Source organism: Carcharhinus amblyrhynchos, chromosome 18 (genome assembly GCF_965287045.1).
Source record: "Carcharhinus amblyrhynchos chromosome 18, sCarAmb.v2.hapA, whole genome shotgun sequence".
NCBI lineage: Eukaryota > Metazoa > Chordata > Chondrichthyes > Carcharhiniformes > Carcharhinidae > Carcharhinus > Carcharhinus amblyrhynchos.
In genome coordinates this window covers 18115122-18138796 of record NC_137341.1, presented here as the reverse complement: position 1 = coordinate 18138796, position 23675 = coordinate 18115122, and the positions used below count along the sequence as shown (strand labels likewise).

Genomic DNA, 23675 nt, shown 5'->3' with positions numbered 1-23675 from the left:
CTGCACTGTCAGAGGGTCAGTACTGAGGGAGTGCTGCACTGTCAGAGGGTCAGTACTGAGGGAGTGCTGCATTGTCAGAGGGTCAGTACTGAGGGAGTGCTGCACTGTCAGAGGGTCAGTACTGAGGGAGTGCTGCACTGTCAGAGGGTCAGTACTGAGGGAGTGCTGCATTGTCAGAGGGTCAGTACTGAGGGAGTGCTGCATTGTCAGAGGGTCAGTACTGAGGGAGTGCTGCATTGTCAGAGGGTCAGTACTGAGGGAGTGCTGCATTGTCAGAGGGTCAGTACTGAGGGAGTGCTGCACTGTCAGAGGGTCAGTACTGAGGGAGTGCTGCACTGTCAGAGGGTCAGTACTGAGGGAGTGCTGCATTGTCAGAGGGTCAGTACTGAGGGAGTGCTGCATTGTCAGAGGGTCAGTACTGAGGGAGTGCTGCATTGTCAGAGGGTCAGTACTGAGGGAGTGCTGCACTGTCAGAGGGTCAGTACTGAGGGAGTGCTGCACTGTCAGAGGGTCAGTACTGAGGGAGTGCTGCATTGTCAGAGGGTCAGTACTGAGGGAGTGCTGCAGTGTCAGAGGGTCAGTACTGAGGGAGTGCTGCACTGTCAGAGGGTCAGTACTGAGGGAGTGCTGCATTGTCAGAGGGTCAGTACTGAGGGAGTGCTGCATTGTCAGAGGGTCAGTACTGAGGGAGTGCTGCATTGTCAGAGGGTCAGTACTGAGGGAGTGCTGCACTGTCAGAGGGTCAGTACTGAGGGAGTGCTGCACTGTCAGAGGGTCAGTACTGAGGGAGTGCTGCACTGTCAGAGGGTCAGTACTGAGGGAGTGCTGCATTGTCAGAGAGTCAGTACTGAGGGAGTGCTGCACTGTCAGAGGGTCAGTACTGAGGGAGTGCTGCATTGTCAGAGGGTCAGTACTGAGGGAGTGCTGCACTGTCAGAGGGTCAGTACTGAGGGAGTGCTGCATTGTCAGAGGGTCAGTACTGAGGGAGTGCTGCATTGTCAGAGGGTCAGTACTGAGGGAGTGCTGCACTGTCAGAGGGTCAGTACTGAGGGAGTGCTGCACTGTCAGAGGGTCAGTACTGAGGGAGTGCTGCATTGTCAGAGGGTCAGTACTGAGGGAGTGCTGCACTGTCAGAGGGTCAGTACTGAGGGAGTGCTGCACTGTCAGAGGGTCAGTACTGAGGGAGTGCTGCATTGTCAGAGGGTCAGTACTGAGGGAGTGCTGCATTGTCAGAGGGTCAGTACTGAGGGAGTGCTGCATTGTCAGAGGGTCAGTACTGAGGGAGTGCTGCATTGTCAGAGGGTCAGTACTGAGGGAGTGCTGCACTGTCAGAGGGTCAGTACTGAGGGAGTGCTGCACTGTCAGAGGGTCAGTACTGAGGGAGTGCTGCACTGTCAGAGGGTCAGTACTGAGGGAGTGCTGCATTGTCAGAGAGTCAGTACTGAGGGAGTGCTGCACTGTCAGAGGGTCAGTACTGAGGGAGTGCTGCATTGTCAGAGGGTCAGTACTGAGGGAGTGCTGCACTGTCAGAGGGTCAGTACTGAGGGAGTGCTGCATTGTCAGAGGGTCAGTACTGAGGGAGTGCTGCACTGTCAGAGGGTCAGTACTGAGGGAGTGCTGCATTGTCAGAGGGTCAGTACTGAGGGAGTGCTGCACTGTCAGAGGGTTATGAATAGGCAGTATTGTCAGATGGGGCAGTACTGAATGAATGCTGGGTTGTCAATGGTCCCATAAGATGTTGAACTATCTATCATCTTAGGTGGACATTAAAGATCCCAAAGTTTGATTTTGAACTGAGCATTGGATTTATCCCTCAGCGAACCTCACTGCTGTGTGTAAATTGTGGTTGTGATCCTTTCATTTCTATAGTATTTTGTTAGCTCTGCTAAATCAGCTCAGCTTTACTGAGGAAATGATGTTGGAGAATTTGATCAGGTTCTCTCCTCCTTATCAGTCGTTCACATTGCTCTCCCCGTGCAGCGAGGTTGGAGAATTTGGTGTTCAGTCAAACCTCCGTTTACTGGAGCAGGATGGGAAAATCCTGCTGGTATGAACGGCTGTAACATTCTGGCCATAATCTTTATTCTTCTTTCCCTGAGAGTTGGTAAGTGTAGCAAATCTGGGTTGAACAGGTTCCAGAGCTATCCACCATTGGGTGTAGACTAATTGATGGAGTTTGGTTGCTATTGTTTTTACCATGTGATTATTAGGATGTAGAAGGTGACCTTGGTCTCTTTGTGTCTCACAATTGGTTGGGAGGAGGGAAATTACATAAGGTGCCTCCAATCAAACACTCCCTCTCATTGATGACTATGTAGAGCTAATTAAATGCTACCCTTATAGTATAGGTCAAACTTTAAAACTGAGTTTTACTCCTTTAATCACATTGTCTTCTGTATCTCACTTCATCCTTCCACAGGTGCAAGCAGTGTTCCAATACCCTCATGGCTGGTGCGTACAAGGCTGGGCCTGTGCCTGGAACTTTCATCTGCACAAACCACCAAACCAAGGCTGGTGAGAATAACAGCAGCGGCATCATCCCAACGTCGCATTGGCTCAGTGCCAAACCCAACGATCCAGCCCCTACCGTCCATGAGCCAGTGCTCAGCCATGTGACAGGCCCCGCTGCCGTGACGATCACCCCTAAACAGGCCAAGGCCTCTCCGACAGATGTCAAACCTGACAGCAGCCATACAGAGAGAATGCAGGCCGCAAAGCAACGGTTTATGAGCTCAGGGACCCCTAATTCAGGACCACCAGTGAGCTCCCTCCATTCTCAGGATCCAATGCAAAAGCAGCACAGTCCAATGGAGACAACAACACAGAGGCCTTGGACACCTGGAGGTCAAGAGCACACCAAGGTGTTGAAGAGTCCAACCTCTACTACCAGGCCCAGTTCTGATGCTGACAAAGATAAGGCTCGCTCGGTCCTCCAGAAGAATTTGCCCTTTGACAACAATATCAACAAAGATGGTACCTCAGGCATCAGGTTTAATGCCAATAAGCCTTCAGAGCCACAGGCCACCAGCCACCAGACCACCAAGACCATAACGCTGGACATTAGCAATCAGAAAAATGCTCAATCAGGATCTAAACAATCTGCAACCCCAGAGCAAAAGGCTGATCCCAGCCACACGCAGACCCAAGGCTCCAAATGGAGGCCAGTATCAATGTGGGAGCAGTCATCCCGTCCTGCGGTCACAAAAGGGACTGCCAACTCTGAGGCAGTTTTAATGCCATTGACACCTAGAAGCCCTCGTTCTTTGTTGACCCGGGCTTCCAGCATGAATGAAGCAACAGGGCGTGGACTGACCCAGCAGACCAACTTTAAAGGTTAGTCTACATCTGATTGGTTAAACTGGCGTACAAACTTACAGGCCTGAAATTTCCAGCCCCTCCCTGCTGCGGGTTTCCTCGGGATGGGGCCAGTGAACCATTGAAATCTCTCTTCACATCAGCAGGACTGGAAGATCCGCCAGTGTGAAGGGCTGGAAAATTCTGGCCTCGGTGTGTGCTCTTATTCCACATCTGACCATCTAGCATCTGGCGATCAAAACCTTCAGAAATAGACTTTCGCTTGTTCTTAACTTGAGCCACATAAACTAGGCTGCAGTTGGACAGGGCACTGAGGGAGTGCTGCATTATCAGAGTCGTCCTCTTTCACATGAAATATTGAACTGAGATCCCAGTCTAGATCTGTGTTCTCAGTGGTGGTGAGCTTGGAGGTGGGAAGGCATTTACTGAGGCAGGATGATGGTGTGTGGGAACCTCACTGATTTCCCACTTCAGCCTGTATTATGTTCTGGGCGGGGTGGCCCATAGTCAGCGTTCCAGTCCCGCTGCCAAGTAAGGTCCCTGAGTGGCCAATTAATGACCATTTAAAGGCCTCATCCCGCTGTCACTATATCGACCCAGGCAAGCCTGTCGCCATGCAGTGCGCACAGCAGATAAAAGTGTGCGGCCAGCTTGTTACCTCCTGGGGAGGGGGCATAGGGATGTCCCTCCATCAAAGGCACTCAGTGCCTGATTGGGGAACTAGATGTTGACGAGGATTGGCCCTACTGAGAGCCACCCACCATCCTTCACTGCCGAACCCCTGCCCTGCACCCCTCCCCCTGCCACCTCCACATTATTTACCCCTGGCCTGAGTCTCTCTGTGATCCTAGAACTCCAATGCCTGTCCTTCCGTCAGCCGCCACGACCTCTCCAGTGGCGCTGCTGAGCACAAGAGATGCCAACCTCTGATTGGGTGGCAGCTCTCAGTTGACAAGATCACCGCTCTGGGGCCTCAGTTCCGGGACAAGGCCTGCCACTGGCCTCGCCACTGCCTGATTAGCTTGTGGCTTGGTGGGCCTTCCTGGTAAGAGGCAGGCTGGACCTCTCGCTGGTTCTCCAGCCTGCAGGCAAGACCCTTAATGTCTTAACTAGATTCCACCCTCATCTGCCTATTCAGGTTAATGAATAATAACTTCTATGTATACAGTGCCTTTACCATAATGAAACATCCTCAAAGAAGAACAATGGCAGGCGGGATGGGACAGGGGATGGGTGTGTGGGGGGGGGGGGGGGTTGTTGGTGGCTACTCCCATTTCTCCTGGACATCAGCCACCCCTCAACCCACCCCCCGGTAAACAGATGATTACTCTCAGTCTGTCTGTGGCACTTTGCTGTGAGGTGCCAGTTGCCAGATTATTTCACATCACAGTGATTACATTAGGAAGTATTTAATCGGATGTCCTGGAGACGTGTAGACACATTCTTCAGTTATATGGGGTGATTAGAGAAAGCTGGGATTATTCTCCTAAAAGCAGGGAAGGTTAATGGGCGATTGAATCAAGCTGTTTACAGTGATGACGGGTTTTGGTAGAGTTAATAAGGTGAAGTTGTTTCCACTGGCAGGTGGGTCAGCAACAAAAGGACTCAGCTTTGAGATAAATGGCAAATGAACCAAAGGGAGGATGCTGATAATTTCATTTCACAATGTGAATTATTGTGATGTAGAGTGCTCTGCCTAAAAGGGTGGTGGGAGGAGATTCAGTCATCATTTTTCAGATGGAATTGAGGAGGGAGGGAGAGAGGATGGAGGGAATGTGCTGGCGATGTGGAAATAGAAGTTGGGAGGGGGCTGGGGTGTGTGACTTACTCAATAGCTCTCTCAGATGACAGGCACAGCTTGATGGGCCAACTGGCTTCCTACATAAAGGCAACTTTACATCTCCGGCTTCTCAACCACTTGCAACTCTTGTGAATGAAACAATGTTTACATTATGGTTAATGATCATATCATCTTTATCTTTGCTCCATGCTTTGATGCCTAAGCTATCGGAGAGGGTGATTGGCAGATTCAGTCTGATGTTGGGTATTACTGATGATCTAATGAGTGATGAGACATTGTGGATTGCCAGGCTGCATGTGCATTGGGTTTAAGATGAGCTGGTCTTGGTGAGGCAGGGCTGGGACACACCTTCCTACAGGTTCCTCCCAAGCATGTTAGGCCTTGTTCAGCCTGATTATCTAATCAAGCTCCACAGCTTTGACTCTGCCTTTGGCCTGGGGCCTAACGGATACCATTTCTCTAGAAGGATGACTCAGGTCTCAGCAAACACTCCAGTGTCACCAGTTAACCCTTCACTGGCACATGCTTCTTCAGTGTTACTCCCCCGTCCTTTTGCCTAACAAGGTCCCAAATTTGTAAGCAAATGCTCGGTAAACATAACCAATGATTTAACTCCTTTCCAAAATGGGGATTGATGAGGTTTTCTCCTCTGGTGGAATTTTCCGATCTTGCTATCAGTGGGAATCATGACGGGCAAGGACACTAAATTTGACGTGACAGATAAAGTTTGGCATTGGTGGGAAATTAATTTGGATTTTTGTTCTCCAGACTTTGATTGCAGGTCGACGTTCCTGCTGCTCTGTGTCAGGAACCATATTTACATTCATGAATACTCATTGAAAGACTAACTCATTGGAATTACATGGCCCCTCCAAATTAATGTCCCACCAGTTGATGATTAGAATGGTCCCTTTCACAACTATATATAAACGGCACATACCTGCTGAGCTTCAGTTTGTCTGCAACTGGTGGAGACACGATGGGCTGGAGGGCTTCTGTCTGTGCTGCAAAACTTTATAACATGGAGGTCAAGAGAAACTACTTTCATTGTCGCTGTGAGATATCAGACGCCTGTAGCATAAGCGACACCAAGACTGGCACAGGAGGACAGAGAAGTGTGTAAGGGGGAGACAGAGGCATGACTGAGGGGGTTGTGGAACACTGCAGGGGGGGAAGGGCAGAGGCAGGATTAGGGGGTGGTCAAGAAACAGAGAGTCTTAGTGAAAGTCTGTCCTGGTAAGATTGCCTAAGGAGGAGCCTGAGACTCTCTGGGGCTGAGGTCATACTCTACTACCTGGCATTGATTATATGGTTTGATAGGTGCACCCAATCTTTTTTAAGGAAAGCCACCAATGGGCACAATTGAAGGGCAAATATGGCTGAGAAAAAAGTCCCCCCCCCATCCGTCCCCTCTCCCATCACCAGAATGTAAGTTGGCTGTGTACAGGATAGGGTTGTCAACCATCCAGAATGTCCCTGTATCCTGGAAACTGCTGTCAGCAAGCCTGGAATATAAAATTTAGGGCCATAAAAAAACAAAAGGATTTCTTGGAATACTTTGAATTATTAGTTTTACTGGAGATGGGGGAGATGTTTAATTTACAATCAAGGATCACTCAGTTGGGGAGTCTATTCGACAGGAAAGAGTTCACTGCAAAGACAAACATATGGGTGAAATGTAGTGGGACTGTGGGGAGGGGGCAGTTAAAATACTCACCATATTAAATATTCAGAGAATTGGCCCGGTTTTAGTTTATCATTCCATAGAATGTCTGATGTTTGTCTCATATTTTATGACACTTGGCTGCTCTTTAAATGATTTCCATAGTTGTCTGGTCGTTTGGAAACCTCTTTGTGATCCAGTAAAGTTTGTAATTTTGTAATACCTGCTCTGTGCCTGACTGTAATGATTTGGATCTGAAAGATTTACCTGCAGTGACTAGCTCTTTCCTGCGGTGATATGTGTGTGTTTGTACACGTACACACGTACGTACACACACGTACACACACACACACACACACACACACACACGTATACACACACACAAAATGCTGCCAATCTAGGTAATTCCACACACTGCTGGACTTTGTAAATCACTGCAAAATAGGGAACTAGAGAAAGCTGTGCCTTCCTGCCCTGCCTGAAACAACCTCCGAACATTCCAGTCTACTCTGCAGCCCATGAAGTACTTTTGAAGTCACTGTTATGATGTAAGAAATGTGGCGGACAATTTGCAAACCGCAAGCTCCCACAAACAGCAGTGTAGCTTTTTTAATTAATTGGATGTGGGCATTCATTGCCCATCCCTAAAGACTTGCTAGACATTTAAGAGTCAACATTGTTGTGGATCTGGAGTCACATGTAAGGACAACTTCCCGAAAGAGAAACCAGAAATATTTTTAGGATCATTAGCAGACCTGAATTGATTTTATTACTTACAGCAGTGGGATTTGAATCCAGGTCCCCAGGGCATTGTCCTGGGTTCCTCGTGTATTGGCAATACCACTACACCATGGCATCTCCCGCTAATGATCAGATAATTGACTTTAGTGATGTTACCAGTATAAAGAAATAAACAATGACTAAGCCTCCCCCGCACTTCTTTGAGTGACCTGTTATGGGATCACATACAGCCACATGAAGGGCAGGCAATGCCTCTACGACACTGTAGCATTCCCTCGGTACTTCAGCCTAGAGCTGGTGCTCACCTTGGGATTTGAAACCACAACTTTCTCACTCAGAGCAGAGAGCTACCAACTGAGCCAGAGCTGACACTTAAATTGGAGTTTAATGCCCTCCTCCATGGTGAGTTTGGTGGCAGAGGGGGCATTTAAGCTGGCTGGAGGGGGGCAGGTTTCCTGCCACTGCTCTTATTAAGCCTGTAGAGGGAAGGCCCGTGGATGGATTCCCTCTCCTTCCCACACTCACCCACACCAGCTGCCAAGTAACTAGTTGCTCTTCAGTGGCCAATTAATGAGGACGTAAGGGCCTGGCAGTGCTGCGGTTCACCCAGCGGTGGGCATATGAGGCCTGGGAAAAGGAGTCCTTGTCAGTTCGCTTGCAGGCTTCTGAGACAGAGAGGGTGTGGGGAATCAGTCATCCAAATGCACTTGGTGCTTGACTGAGGGACTTGGGAAAGGGGGGACTCTTTGAGAGTCACTTCCCTTGCCCTTGCTGCCAAACCCACAACTCCCTCTTCATTGTGACAGCCCCCTGCTTTGGCCATGATTCACCGATGGCTGTGTCCATGGTGGTCCTCAGCCCTAGGTGGGTGTAGTACCATTAGCAGCCTTCCCAGTGTCTCTGCTGATCAATGATGAGCTTCCAGCCTTCCATTAGCTGGCAAATCACAGCTGTCTTAACCCAAGGAAGGCCTGGCTCTACCCAGGTTGCCACCTAATTTGGGTGGACCTTTCCAGAAAAAAGTGACAGTGGGCCATCATTGGCTCTTCAGGCAGCAGGTGAGACCTCACCACCTCCATTAAATACTGTTCTTTGAATGAGAGACACCTAACTCTAGGATGCAATTGGACTCATCAGGCTATATGGACTAGGAAGGTGCTATGTTCAAACTATGGTGCCTGCCAGGTTACTTGGTATCACCTTGGTGGATAACCATGTTCCTTGATGCTTCTAGACTAGGGAGAGAATAAATGGCCAAGATTCCCATTCCAATCTTTATCCACTGATGCTTGCGGGAACTGGGAGGTGGAAAAACTGGATTAAGACCAGATGGGAAGAGCTGTGATGAGCTCTAGGCATCAATTAATTGTCTGGCACTTAGATGTGGAGAATGGTCATTTGGGTGAGGTTCTGGAAACTTGGGGCTGCTGCTGCTTCTCTAACTCCTCCCCAGTGGAACTGGATCCTTATTTGCTGGAACAAAATCAATGAAGTTGGGCTCATTGACTATGAGCTTCTTGATTGAGGTCATAGTTGCCCATCCAATCAGGGAGCTCATGATCCAAGAGTCCAACCTCGTGGGTCTCGTTGAACTCATTATACAAACGATGGGCCAAATAAGGATAGATCCAAGTATTATTTAAATGGTGAAAAGCTAGGATCAGAATTGGCCAATGTTCACAGATCACTAAATACAGTGTTAGATACAAAAATAGTCATAATGACAAATGTGAGGCTAGTTTTTATAATTAGAATATGAAGGGATGAGGTTTTGCTACAAATTTACAAGACACTGGTTAGACTATGTCAGGTGTATTATGTACAATTTTGGGCACCACATTTTAAAAAGGAGAAATGGGCTTTGAGAGGAGTGCAAGTTCACCAAAATGTCACATGGCCTTCAAGGATCTCATTATGTGGTGGTGTAGTGGCATTGTCACTGAACTAGTAATCCAGGATAATGCTCTGGGGATGCAGGTTCAAATCCCACCATGGTAGGTGGTGGAATTTGAATTCATTAAAAATCTGTACGTGAAACAGTTGTTTAAAACAAAAGTTCACTTTGGAAGGAAATCTGTCATCCATACCTGGTCTGGCCTACACATGACTCCCAACCCACAGCTCTTAACTGCCCTCTGAAATGGCCCAGCAAGCCACTCAGTTCAAGGCCAACTGGGGATGGGCAACAAATGCTGACCTTGCCAACTACGCCCATATCCCATGAAAGAATAAAGATAACTTTATGTAATTTAAATTTGTGTTTCCTGGAATTTGTTTTCTTTCTGATTTTGATAGAACTGACAGGGTAGATAAAGAACGACTTGCACTAGTGGAGAAGGAGACTAGAACAAAGAGCTGTCGGCTTAAAATCAGAGGCAGAAAAGTTACAAAACATTTATTTGTGCAAAAGTGTAGAACTCTCCCACACAAAGTAATACCCGCTAACTCATTTACTAATATTAAATCTGGGAGAGAGATTTTTTGCAAGGCAAGGGAATAAAAGAATAGGGGGCAGGGCCGGTGGATAAAGTTAAGATACAGGTTTGAAGCTATGATCACATTGGTTGGTGGAAGGGGCTTGAGGGGCTGAATGGCCTGCTCCTGCTGCTCTGTCCTAGAACAGGGAGAGAGAAAGTTGTATGAACATTGAGGAAAAAGGAAGTATATGTACAAATGTTGGAGATGCTCATATTCTGGTGTTTGAGACGATGTCTGTGATGGACATAAGGTCACATACCTCTGATTAAATGAACAAAATTAAACTGGGAAGAGTGGAAATCTGAATTAAATACAAAAATGCTGGAAAAACTCATAGGTTAGGCAGCTTCTGTAGAGAAAGAAACAGTGTCAACGTATATGGACTTGAAAAGTTAACTCTGTCTCACTCTCTCCACAATTGCTGTCAGACCTACAGGAACTTGCTTTATTTCAACTTTTATGTGTTGTTTTGCATTTCACAAGACACTGCCAGAAAATATTCTGGCAGCAAACAACAGGAACAATTTTCTAAAGATTGGCTTGAAGATTAATGAAAATCTACGTGGAGCAAGATTGTGGCAGTGTATATCTGATGCGTGTATGTGCAGGTACAGAGGGCCACTGGCACAGACTAGTCTGGGAATGAGTGACTGGAAGACTATGATCCGATTTCAGATTTTGGATTGTGTTCCAAGAATCCTGGCATTGAGATTGTGAAAAGGTTGAGATTGTAATTTTGAAGTGAAATCATTTTCTGAGAATGCGGAGGGCTGGGGCCAGCGCGGACTTTGACTCACTTGAGGCTCAAAAGAAATATCCAAGCTTTTCTGGCAGAAAAAACGCAATGAGGCTGAACACACTTGTGAAGATTTGAGGAAAGATTTGATTGTTCTCTTGAAAAGTGATGGAAGAGTTGGCGGCCTTTACTTCATTATTTAAAGCGTAAAGTGGAGGAGAAAAAGTTATTCCAACATGATTTGAAATTATATCATAAACGTAATCCAAGGTGAAATTATCACGTCCAAATCCCTTCTCAAAGCACTCACCATCCTGACTTGGGTGTGTATTGGCTATCCCATCATCGTCAGTGGACCTCCCTTTCTAAGAGGTCCTTCAAGCCTGCTCCACCGTTCATTACGATCATGGCTGATTGTCCAATTCAATAGTCTAATCCTGCTTTCTCCTTTTGATCCCATTCACCTCAAATGCTATATCGAGCTGCCTCTTGAATACATTATATAGATGACAATGTGTCAAGCAGTAAAGATATTTTAATCAGACTGTGAGCAAGGCAATTCATGTGTGTATTCTGAAAATGAAACCCAATGACTGCATAAAGCCAGAATTAGCATTGTGTGGAATCTTGCTGATATGCTGTTATTATTATGAACTTTGACTGGATAACATTTTTATGGTTTTATATATACATATATATATATATTTAATTTTCAATGATGATTGCAACCTTATCTGTTCCAGTGTGCCTTTTATTTATTGATCTCATGGCCATTTGAGAGATATAATGCCTTGTACGCAACTGTGTCAATGCTTAAACCTAAATCAAACCAAGGGCAACTGGGAATGGGCAATTAAGTGCTAACCTTCCCAGTCAAAAGTTTAAAAAAAGTTTATTTATTACTCATGAGTAAGGCTTGCAATGAAGTTACTGTGAAAATCCGTTAGTTGCTACACTCTGGTGCCTGTTCAGGTCAATGCATCTAACCAGCACGTCCTTCAGACTGTGGGAGGAAACTGGAGCACCCGGAGGGAAACAACGCAGACATTGGGAGAATTGTCAAGCCAGGAATTGAACCCAGGTCCCTTGGTGCTGTGAGGCAGCAGTGCTAACCACTGTGCCACCATACCATAGTCATATTCAAGAATGAATAAAAGAGCAGTGCAGAAACTGATTACAGGCTAACTCAGGATTGATGCCAATACTAATTCTGCAAAGAGTGATTAATAGCTAAGAATGGTTCTGTTGGAACTGTGAGGGGGCGGGAAGCAGAGAATTCCAATTTAAGGATGAGTCATCTGTGTGTTTTGAATGCTTCATCACTGTGAAGGGGAAGTTTATGTTTCTGCAATATGGTATCTGAGAAATGGGCTATGAAAAACTGGACCAAAACAAATTGTGAGGGGAACAACTTTGGCTGTTGTGTGGAATGTTGAAAAATATTTTAGGAGGGCAGTATGATGGGCAAATCTTGGTGAAATGTTTGAGACATTTTTGAGTGCAGTGATTCCAAAGCAAAGTGAGTGTGTGGATAACCCTGTGGACCATTGGTTAAAACCAAGTTATTTCTTGTTCTGCCTCCAGGGAATTTTTCCTACAGTCCGCAGGTCATTACCAGGCAAGAGGCGGATGAATCTCCTTCTGACTGGAGGTCGAAATTGAAACCAGTTCAGAAGTATCACAGGTGAGTGTGCATCACAGCCCCAAGTGGTAACTGAGACTCATGGGTCCTCTCAGCACTATGGTGCGGTGTTCTCCATGTACTTCACAACCACTGTCTTGAGTGCAGCCCAAATGGGAAACCCTTTCAAACAACTGTGGTGAGAATGAAGACTATAAAAATCTCCAAGGCTTGGCTCGGGTTGAGAAACCAGATTGTACTGTGCCTGTTTTACAGGTGTTTAAAGTTCCCACATGACAGATGGTGTGTGTGTGTGTGTGTGTGTGTGTGTGTGTGTGTGTGTGTGTGTGTGTGTGTGTGTGTGTGTGTGTGTGCGCGCACGTGTTTGTGTGAGACACGTCCTCATTCTACACTGAAAGTGACCTGCCCACTGTATTGTTTACAGGCGTGACCCGTAGGCTTCCAGCAGTGTGCCTGAAGTAGGCATTGGTGGTGAGCGCTTTGCACATTTAAATAAACAGCCTCATATCTGCTTCAGATCTCTTTGCAAACTTGGATTGGGAGAGGCCTTGGCTTGTTTTCCACACACTACAGTCAGTATTTTAGGTGCCTGGGAACAAAGCCAAAATAAGGGTGGCACAATGGTTAGCACAGCTCATAGCACCCAGGGACCCAGGTTTGATTCTGGCCTCAGGTGACTTTGTGGAGTTTGTGCGTTCTTCTTGTGCCTGCTTAGGTTTCCAGGGTCCTCCAGTTTCCTCCCACACTCCAAAAATGTGCAGATTGGCCATGCTAAATTAGTGTCCCAAGACGTGTAGGTTAGCAGCATTAGCAATGGTAAATGTGCAGGTTTATGGATATAGGGCGGGTTGAAGGTCCTAGATAAGGTGTTGTTTCAGAGAGTCAGTGCAGACTTGATGGGCTGAATGGCCTCCTTCTGCACTGTCGGGTTTCTGTGACAATCAGCTTTTAAAGGGTCCACTGGAAGCACTAATTAACAATATTGTCGAACCAAGAGAAGAGCTTCTTCTTCACAATAAGATTAGCTTCAAAAAATAATATTGCATAAGTCTATAAACCTCTATAAAGTGCCTTGGGATGGTTATATTCTAAAGGTGCTATTTAATGCAAACTTGTTATACTGTAGGAGCGCTTTTTCTCTAAAAAAGGAAAGGTTGGGATAAAAGTCTTTAAGATAATGAAAGAGTTTGATAAAAAAAAGTTTCCATTTGTGAGCAAACCCAAGAAATGTAAGATAGTCCCAAATAAATTGACTATGGAATTCAGGAGAAACCTCCTCACCCAGAGAAGGTTGAAGTGTGGAATTCACTACCACGTGGAATAGATGAGACAAATAACATGGATATATTTAAGTGGAAGCTAGATGAGAAAGGACATGATGGAGAAAGGAACAGAAGCTAGTGCTGGTAGGGTTCAATGTTTCCTCACCAGGCTTGGCTGCAATGTCTCTGCAATTGAATGGTTTGCAGACATTTACCATCTTGGATTGCACATAAGACTGGCTGCCTGGGTGAGACATGAGAGGCTCACCAAAGCTATGTTAAAGCAACATGAATTTTCCTTGTTAAAGAGGGAAGATGATGAAGACAAATGTTTCTGGTGCAGGAGCAAATGTTCCATCCAGTCACACTATAATTGCTCCTTCTAAGTTCTTGCTGCCTCCCTTTGGTCTGAAGTAGAATTACCGTTATAAGGTTTGCCAGTGTTTGATTGGTCCAGTAATGTCTCTATTTTGACATTTTCACCTTTGTTCGCAGATCCCTTCCTCTTTACCTGTAACCACCTCCAGCCCTGTCAGATATCTGCACTCCTCCAACTTTGGCCTCATGTGCATTTCCCATTTCATTCCAACAATGGTGCCTGTGCCTTCAGTCTGAAACTCTGGAAATTTCTCACTGAGCCTCTGTGTATCTCGCTGCCTTCAGGATGTTCTGCAATACCTAATAAGGGTGGCACAGTGGTTAGCACTGCTGCCTCACAACTCTAGGGACCCGGGTTTGATTCCTGGCATGGGTCACTGTCTATCTGGAGTTTGCACGTTCTCCCTGAGTCTGCGTGGGCTTCCTCCGGGTGCTCTGGTTTCCTCCCACAGTCTGAAAGACGTGCTGGTTAGGTGGATTGGCCATGCTAAATTGCCACTTAGCATCAAGGGAACTAGCAGGGTGAATATGTGGGGTTATGGGGATAGGGCCTGGGTGAGATTGTGATTGGTGCAGACTTGACAGGTCGAATGGCCTCCTTCTGCACTGGAGGGATTCTACGATTCTATCTTTAAGGACCTAGCCCTTGGTTATTTGTCTACATAACCACCTTATTGAACTCACATTTTCTTTACAATGTTCTTGTAAAGCACCTTGGGATGTTTTGTTACATTTAACACTGTTGTGGAAAGCAAGTCCTTTTTCTTCTTTAACCTTGTTGTGCAATTGAATTGCTGAAGATGATGGTCAGCCAGGTCACAGATACCACAGGCTCAGTGGAGAATAGCCCAAGGGTTGCATGGGGGGCTGTTGATAAAATCTGAATGTTGATCATTCTGGTTTGCTCATGCCCACTCTGGGGTGAATCTGGACTTTGTGTGAGAATGTACAATGGGAAATAGTGAGTCTTGCACCCCCTTGATTTCAATGGAAATAATGGTGGGGAGAGATATGCAGCTTTTAATGTTCCTCTTATCATGAGAGTAGAATGCAGGAAAATGAGGTTAGAAAAGGCACCAGGGTGTCTTTGTGTTGGCATGGACAAGATGGGCTGAATAGCCCCTTCTGTGCTGTATCATTTCTATGGTTCTAATGGGTTATTGCAGGTAGGTGAGTAAGGGCGTTTTCCAATCATAGCAGCTGGCTCTTGGGGCTGGATCACTGGACTCATGCTGTGCCCTAATAAGGACTGGATTTGCCTTGTCAACCAGGGCGTTCTAGAAAAGTTACAACCCAATCTTTGGACCATGTTAAGTTGACCAAAATGTTTGAAGTTTGAAACCAGCCTCTTTCTCTTTACTGCTTGGGAAAGGAATTTATTACCCCATGTATGTATGTAACCCCTTAAATCAGACAGGGATCTGGACCCCAGCCAGAATCATCAAAACCAATACTTTATATTGAACTTTTTATCTCTGTATCCCACTAACTCCAATCTTGTTGGTCAACTTGTTCTTAGTCAGTAGTAATCTCACTTCTGAATCATGGAATCACAGGAGGAGAAGGCCATTTGGCCCATCATGCCTATGCCAGCTCTTTGAAATAGCTCCACAATTTTGCTCTTCCACCATTGTCCTGTAAGCTTTCCTTTTCTTTAACCTTTCATGGGAAGTGGGTGTTGCTGACAAGGCCAGCATTTTTCACTCATCCCTAACTTTTAATTTTTTAAAATTCCATCCCTAATGTTACAAAGCCAGTGCTCAGAATAGGCTGGGCAAACCCAAATCCACTCCTTGTTTGCTCGAAAAACCAAATTCAAAATCCCACTGAATCCAATTCATGGTCCCCACAAGAGAGACAAACAAGATCCAAGCTAGCAAGATGTGTCATTGCACCCTATCTTAGGCTTGATCAGGTACATGATCTTAGCCAAAAGGCTGACAAGCACACCCTAGTTGCCCTTGAACTGAATGGTTTGTAGGGCCCTTTCAGAGAGCAGTTAAGAGCTAACCACATTGTTGTGAGTCTGGAGTCACATGTAGGCCAGGCCAGGCCAGGTAAGGATGGCAGATTTCCTTCCCTAAAGAACGTTAGTGAACCAGATGGGTTTTTACACTAATTGATGATAGTTGTCATGGTCACCATTACTGAGACTAGCTTTCTATTCCAGATTTATTGATTAAATTTAATTTCTCCAACTGCTGTGGTGGGATTTGAACCCGTATCCTCCAAAGCATTGGCTCAACCTCCGGATTAGCACTATGCCACCATCTTCCCTTTGTGGTCATACATCCAAGTGCATGGATTCAGCAGCATGTGGGTTCGATGCCTGTTTCAGCAAATCCTTAGGTTGACATTTCACTGCAGTACTGAGAAAGTGCTACACTGTTGGAGCTGTCACCTTTTGGCTGAGATGCTAAACCTGAAGCTCAGGTGGATGTTCTATAAGTCAGTCCAACACATACAATCCAACACAACATTTCACCCCCAGCCTACATCACTATCAGTTTTCACCTCGATGTGGGTTACTATTGTGTGTGACAATATTGTTTGGCTGGACTGTCCCACAGAAGAACTTCAAACGTTTTTACAGAAATGTTTCATAGAATCATAGAAGCCCTACCGTGCAGAAGAGGCCATTCAGCCCTTCGAGTCTGCACCGACTCTCTGACAGAGTAATTTTTTTTAACCCAGACCCACTCCCCATCTTATCACCATAACCCCACACATTTCCCCTGGCTAATCCATCTAACCTACACATCTTGGGACATACAGGGCAATTTAGCATGGCCAATCCACTTAACCTGCACATCTTTGGACTGTGGGAGGAAACTGCAGCACCCACGCAGACACAGGGAGAATGTGCAAACTCCACACAGACAGTCATCGAGGCCGGCATTGAACCCAGGTCCCTATTGCTGTGACGTAATAGTACTAACCAATGTGCCACCGTGCCAACCCAGGCAGAATTCCCATTACATTCAACTGGTGAAGAACTTATTTCTGATTTAATTCTGAAGGAAATCTCTCAGGCCTGAATGCTGATAAGCTTGCCTTTTGCAATGTTTTTAAAATCTCCTCTATAGTGTTAGGAAGACTGCCTTTATTTTTAAATCTCACTCTCCAATCAGTTCGTCAGGGGTTAGATTGTCCTGAGTGGTTTGAGTTTCATCATTTCCCTTTGAAATCTCATTATATATATATATATGTGTATATATATAAATAAATAAATATATAAGTATATTTATTTATACCATGTCACTTTTCCTTCACTGTCGCTAGATCAAAATCCTGGAGCTCCCTCTCTAACAGCACTGTGGGTGTGTGTACACCCCAGGGACTGCAATGATTCAAGAAGGCAGCTCACCACCACCTTCTCAAGGGCAATTAGGGATGGACAATAAATGCTGGACAGCCAGCAAACCCTACATCCCATGAATGAATTTTCAAAAAACCTGAATGATTCCTCCCCCCCTCTTTTCACTTCATTTCACTCTCCCTCTCATAATTGTGTTGGTGAAAAGTGACTTTGGGTTTGATGTTAACATGAAAGTGACGGCAAACATAGAGAATTGTTGAGTTCTAAGCTTTGGGAATCCCCTTTTAGGAGCCACTTTGTACTGGCTTCAGGTGACTTCCACACTGTTGACAGCATCATCAGGCTTTGTGGATTTAATATTCAGAAACAAATTTAAAGATGGCATTTTATGGCCAGTTTTAGAAACTCAATAGATTAATATGTGTCATGGGCGACAATTTGAACTTTACCATTTATTAGTTTCCGAAATTAAAGTCATCATTAAAGGCATTAACCACATTGTTATCATTCTGTTATATTGTACAGTCATTCCTTTACCATTTATTAGATCCAGAAATTAACAGAGACTACTGTATAACGGAATAATAACAATGCCGTTAATGTCTTTAATGATGGCTTTAATTCCTGCAGCTAAAAACTGGTAACAGTGTAATTATGTGGCACAAATGATGTTGTAAATGTCTTTCATGTTGAATAAATCTAATAAAAATAAAGACGCCTGAACCTGCCTGATCTCAGAGGCAGAATTAGATTGTTAATGTGAGACTGACGGCAGCCTTCCATCTCGAAAGATGATGGTCTTCGATGTGAGACGGTCTGGGCTTAGTGGGTGCCAGTCTATAAGGTGAGGTGGGCAATTACTCTGGAAGGAAGAATTCAATTCAAAGTTCGATGAAGAGTGCAGGAGGACACAGCAGGAGCAGCAGCAGGCACACCTACAATTGAGGTGTCAAGCTGGTTAGGCCACAACACAGAACATGCCAAACAACGGAAGCATCATGCGATAGACAGAAATGAGCGATCCCACTGCCAACAGATCAGATCCAAGCTCTGCAATCCTGCTACACCCAGCTGTGAATGTTAGAGGACAGTTAAACAACTGACTGGAGGAGGCGGCTCCACAAACATCCCCAACTGCAATGGTGCAACAGTCCAGCACATCAGTGCAAAAGATAAGGCAGAAGCATTTGTAACTATTTTCAGTCAGCGGTGGTGAGTAGATGATACATCTTGGCCTTCTTTGGAGTCCCCAGCATCCAGATATCAGTCTTCAGCCAATTCGATTCACTTCACATGAAATGGTTGGAGGCACTGGATACAGCAAAGACAACGGGCCCTGACAACATTCTGGCAATACTACTCAAGAGTTGTGAGCCAAAACTAGCTGTGCCCCTAGTCAAACTGTCTCAGTACAGTAACATATAGTACATCTCCCTGTTAGGCATGAGGGGACTGTAGGGATCAATGGCACCCTGCATCATTGGAAATGCCACTAAGCAGACAAAGCCATGTGTTCAGTCCTCTTGTTTCTCTCTGCCAAGTGAAAGGATCATGAATCCAAGCAGACTGGGCCTCTGTCAGCTTCTTGACATGGTGATTTATAATGAACTGCAACATGGTAACAATGTCACTTGCTCTCACCTGGAAGTATTTGCCGGCATAGAAATGAAGGTCCATGGTGGTGTTCGTGGCCAATGGCAGCAGTGTCCTGGTCTGCTCTGCCTCTATTCATGAGGGTGTTGGAGGTGACACACTTCAGTAACTGTCTCCTTTGTGAATCATGGCCACTTCAGATGCTATTTCTGGCCTCTTGAATACCTGTGGTGGGTAGGTCCTTGTACTGAGAGCCCCCCCTCCTCCTTGCTGTGTACACAGCTTTCCCTCAGTGCTGCTATGCTCTGTGTCCCTGCAATGTTGCACCCAAGAGCTGTAACGTAGCTCCATTAGTGAAAGTGGGCTTTCTCCTGATAGGCCTTCCGAGTCTTCTGACCTCCTGATAAAAGTCAGGCAACGCTCAAATATGAATCCCAAAATGTTTCTAAGTTCTTCCGACATCAGTCACCAGAGCACTTTCACTCTCTGTGCAGTACATAAATAAAACCAAAACACCTCATTGGAAGTCCCGTCATGTTCCCTATATAGAGTGTTAGTTTGGGCATGAGCCCTCTCATGCCGCTGAACCCTTCTTTAACTGGTTCTGATGAAGAGAGGGCAGTAACAGGGCCTGCTAAACCCAAAATGGCAGATGGCATTTGCAAGGTTCTCTGCCCTTGCTCATGGCTGGGCTTCTCCGGTGCCACCGATGGAGTTTTGGCTGGAATGCCACATTCTCAGTTCTCGCAGTGGAGCGGGCCAGGATGAGATCGGAGGACCCCGCCCTGTTTCACATCAGGATCCCCCTACTCTGCCCGCTGCTGGTGCATGCATTGCATGCCCATTTCAGACTGCACCGAGCGTCAGATGCCTGTAACAACCTGGCCAAGTTTTAGGAAACTTCCCAGATGTTGGCCAGTATTAGGCTGCTGTAGCTGCATCCCCTGACCTTCCACCTCTCTCCTAGACCAGAGGGGGAGCATGTCACTTTAACCCTTGGTAAAATGGTATACCTCACAAAGAGTGGAATGCCCTTTAGAGATCTGTCATAAGATTATAATATACTTTCAATAAAAAGAAATTGATCAACATGTTTCTTATATTTGAATTTCTTCGTTGTGCACCCTGTAAAAGAAAAGTGAGAAGTGGGGGGGGGTCACCATGGGCTGGAGGAGCCGGGGTGGGGGGGGAGCGGGGCTGGAGTGGTTGGTGATGGGGATTGGTTTCTGTTGATGACACCGGGACAATCCAGTATAATCCTTGTTAAATGTTATGATGAAGATATGTTCCCAAAGAGTGCAATTTGAATCCAACCTTTAGGGAATGCATGAGAAGCTATCATCTCAATCAGTAGATGGATTAGTTTTCTGTTATAACATTGGCAAAGTATACCTGACAGCCAAGCACCTGATTGATCTCCTGCATTTATGGTTTTTAATGCTTTAATCTTCCCTTTACTTTAACACTAAGCCAATGAGTCTGGTCCTTAGAAAAGGTTGATGCCTCACTGTTCTCCTGACAGCAGTCAGATTATACCAGCCACTGAAGGAGCTTGCTCACTCGGTTACAATTTCCAGCTTGAAATCGGGAAGGTATCCAGAATTATTTTATTGCCAGACATACATATATTGTATCACATAGCATAGAAGTAGGCCATTCAGCCCTTTATGTCTGTGATAGCTCTTTGAATGAGCAATCCAATTTGTCCCACTTCCCTGCCCTTTCCCTTGCAATCTTGCCCCCTTCATTTCCATTTTAAAGGTTACTATTGAAATAGCTTCTACCACCCATCCAGGCAGTGCATTCCAGACTGGATGCATAACTTGATGCATAAAAAGCATGTACATGTGAAGGACATAGAAAGATTTACTGACGAGCCTGTCCAGAGAGATGGCTGTACATCCTGACTCTGTAAGTAACTGACTCAGTAGTTGGAACTCACAAGTTGCTCTGGCTCACTGATATAATTACTGACCACCCACAATCCACAGAATGAGGAGAATTCCACAGCTCAAAAGAAACACAAGAACGTCTGCCTGTCACTCACAGTCCATTGGAAGCAAACATAATCATGTGTTACAAAGCAAGACCTTAATTGTTGCATTTTGCTGAACAATTCATATGAACATATTAAGGATGGGGAGTAAAGGTTGCTTGATTGATAGTCACTATTAATCTAACTGGGTCAGTTTTGTTTTGGCATTGCCAGCACTGACCTGGATTCAATCTTTAGAGTAAGGCTCCAGCCCTCAATATTCAGGCAAAAGGGAGCCACGTGTTCTCACCAATTTGGACAGGACCCAAATGGATTGCTGCAACTGTATGATTCCTATATCTGAAGGGATGGCTGAGTAGCACAGGTGATGTTAAACACTAGGGCATTCCACATCCCAGGAGGGAAGCTTGAAATGCATGCTTTCAACTGTATTTTGCAATTTGGCATAATGTGAGGAAAAATGTGAAGACCATTCCCCAGACATTTTTGTGATGATTTTAATCAAAATAAGTGTTTATTAAACAACAAAATACACAAGACAGCCAACTAAAAAAAAACACTTAACTACATTAATCTCTATACACAGTATCTTTAAATTTACCAAATGCTACATCCCTCTATATTCCTAACCTCAGAGCTAAACCTCTCCAAATAACATCCCATAGGTTTTAAAACCATAAGCAAAATCCAGCAATAGTTACCATACCAGGCACTTGTATCTGTCAGGGTAGCTTAGGATAAAGATAATGGGCTTCTCAAACAGGCTTTCTCTGGGCACAGCTTGTTGGGAGTGGACACGGCTTCCTGCTATGGGCTGCAGTGTCACAAACAGCACAGTGTTGCTCAGCTAACCAGCATATCAAAATCTGAGTTCCACCAACCCAGTCAACTACAATTTCCATGTTAAAATAACTTGTTAACTTTTTCTTTAAACATACTAGAACCAATTCTCAACCGCTGGATTCTGTTTTCCCCCCCAGTTTTAAAAGATTTTCTAACAAATTCTTTAAATTGGTGATTTAACCTGCAATCATTCACTTAATGCTATTCGGTAACTTGTTCATGTTGAAATGAAATGATTCTATGTAAAGTACAGTTTCACTTTGAGCAGTGAACACTGATGCACTGTTTGAATTCCAGTCCAAACTATGGCTCAAATTACTGGTTACATCAGAAGGGAAACTTTGGCCACCTTCTTAGCGTATATTTTTGTCCGAATAGATTTTGCTAAGCCAGGTCTCTGAACTTTCTTGCCAACCTTTTAAGATTGACCTAGAGTCTCCATGAATTGAGGCTTAATCTCCTTGAAACTGAATAAGTTTTTTTAAAGAATACTAATTATAGAAATACTAGTGACTGGGGAAAGAAGCTATTTTACTGACAGTGGTATTTAATCCAAATGAGGAAGACCGAGTCTGATAGGGTGGGAAGGCAATGGCGCCTTTGGGATGAACCAATGGTGGATGTGTTGGGGTGGGATGGTTTGAGCAGAAGGTCATGTGATGAAAGCTCCAGAAGGACACCAACAAGAACTGGCAACGCCTGCTTCCCAAAGCATTTACGCACCTGGGACACCAATATCTGCTCCATTATAATAAGATTCACCGCTCCTGGACTTTCTGTGAGAAAGTGGTCTAAATAGTCAATACCTGGTAAATTTCTGACCTCATTTTGAAGGTTACTGTAGTTGCTTGTAAATGACTGGCTCCAGGCCAGAAGAACACAGTGTCACAAGCTGATTTTCCTTTTGTTCAGCTTATGTAGAATCCAGGTAGTGGAAACCTGAAACTCTCTTCCCCAGAAGGCTGTTGAAGTTAGGGGTCATATGATAAATTTCAAAGTGAGAAGGATGAATTTTTCTAAGACAAGGCCACTAAGGTTTATGGAACCAGTTTAAGATGGATGAAGTTAAGATGCAGGTCAGCCATAGTCTGATCGAATGGTGAAGCTGGTTTGAGGAGCTGAATGGTTTCCCCTGCCCCAGTATTCCTGTAGTTAAATGCTACACTTTGAAGTATGATGTCTGCAGTGTGCACTCGATGTATGTGAGATATTTAGTATGAACACAACAAATTAAAATTGAATACTTTCTGTTTTCAGTTTTGGATCCTCGGATGTCAAACCAGTACGCAGTTCATTCATTAATGTGGACATTACAAAACCAGGTGTATCCGGCAACACAGCAAACACTCCTACACCCAAGATAGCTGGAGGCAGCAATTGGACCTCAAGTACAACCCAATGGAGCACCAGCACAGGCAGTGGGAAGCATGTGGAGGTTACTTTCTCTCTCCAAAATCCGGGTAGCGCAACAACTTCCACATCCCCTGCCTCCCCTGCAAAAGAGGTATCCGGTACAGAGACCAAACCCTTCCACTCCACACAGCAGAAGAAAATGCTCAAGCCAGGTGCGGAACTGCTGGCGGGAGTCAAGAATGGCTTGCAGTCTCCAAGTCCAACGGACCAGAACTCTGACAAAGTGTCTCCCTCTGCGAAGGAGAAGAGGAGCCCTCAAGCTCCTGGGAGCAGCTCTCAGCCTGCTTTAGACAGGATCACTGAGGAGCTGCCAGGGAGGCAGAGCTGGGTGCAAGGCAAGTTAAACACTGTGACAGGTCAGTATATTCCTGCAAAAAGAATTCTGCTGCCAGCAACCCCACCTTAGTTAATTCTCTCTGCTTTCTCACAGTGATAAGGTACATTTCATTACGCAATGAGTACAAATTATAACAGAAAGTCAATTTGATAATGGAG

General features: G+C 45.3%; 1 protein-coding gene across 1 annotated transcript in view; it reads left to right on the top strand.

Annotated features, from left to right (window-relative positions):
* The window catches only part of micall2a (mical-like 2a), a 91142-nt gene that overhangs the window by 53093 nt on the left and 14374 nt on the right, over positions 1-23675 (top strand). Inside the window, exons 6-8 of the mRNA XM_080206439.1 lie at positions 2420-3333; positions 12319-12418; positions 23025-23536. Coding sequence (XP_080062565.1) covers positions 2420-3333; positions 12319-12418; positions 23025-23536 — 1526 coding nt within the window. The remainder of the gene's footprint in view (positions 1-2419; positions 3334-12318; positions 12419-23024; positions 23537-23675) is intronic.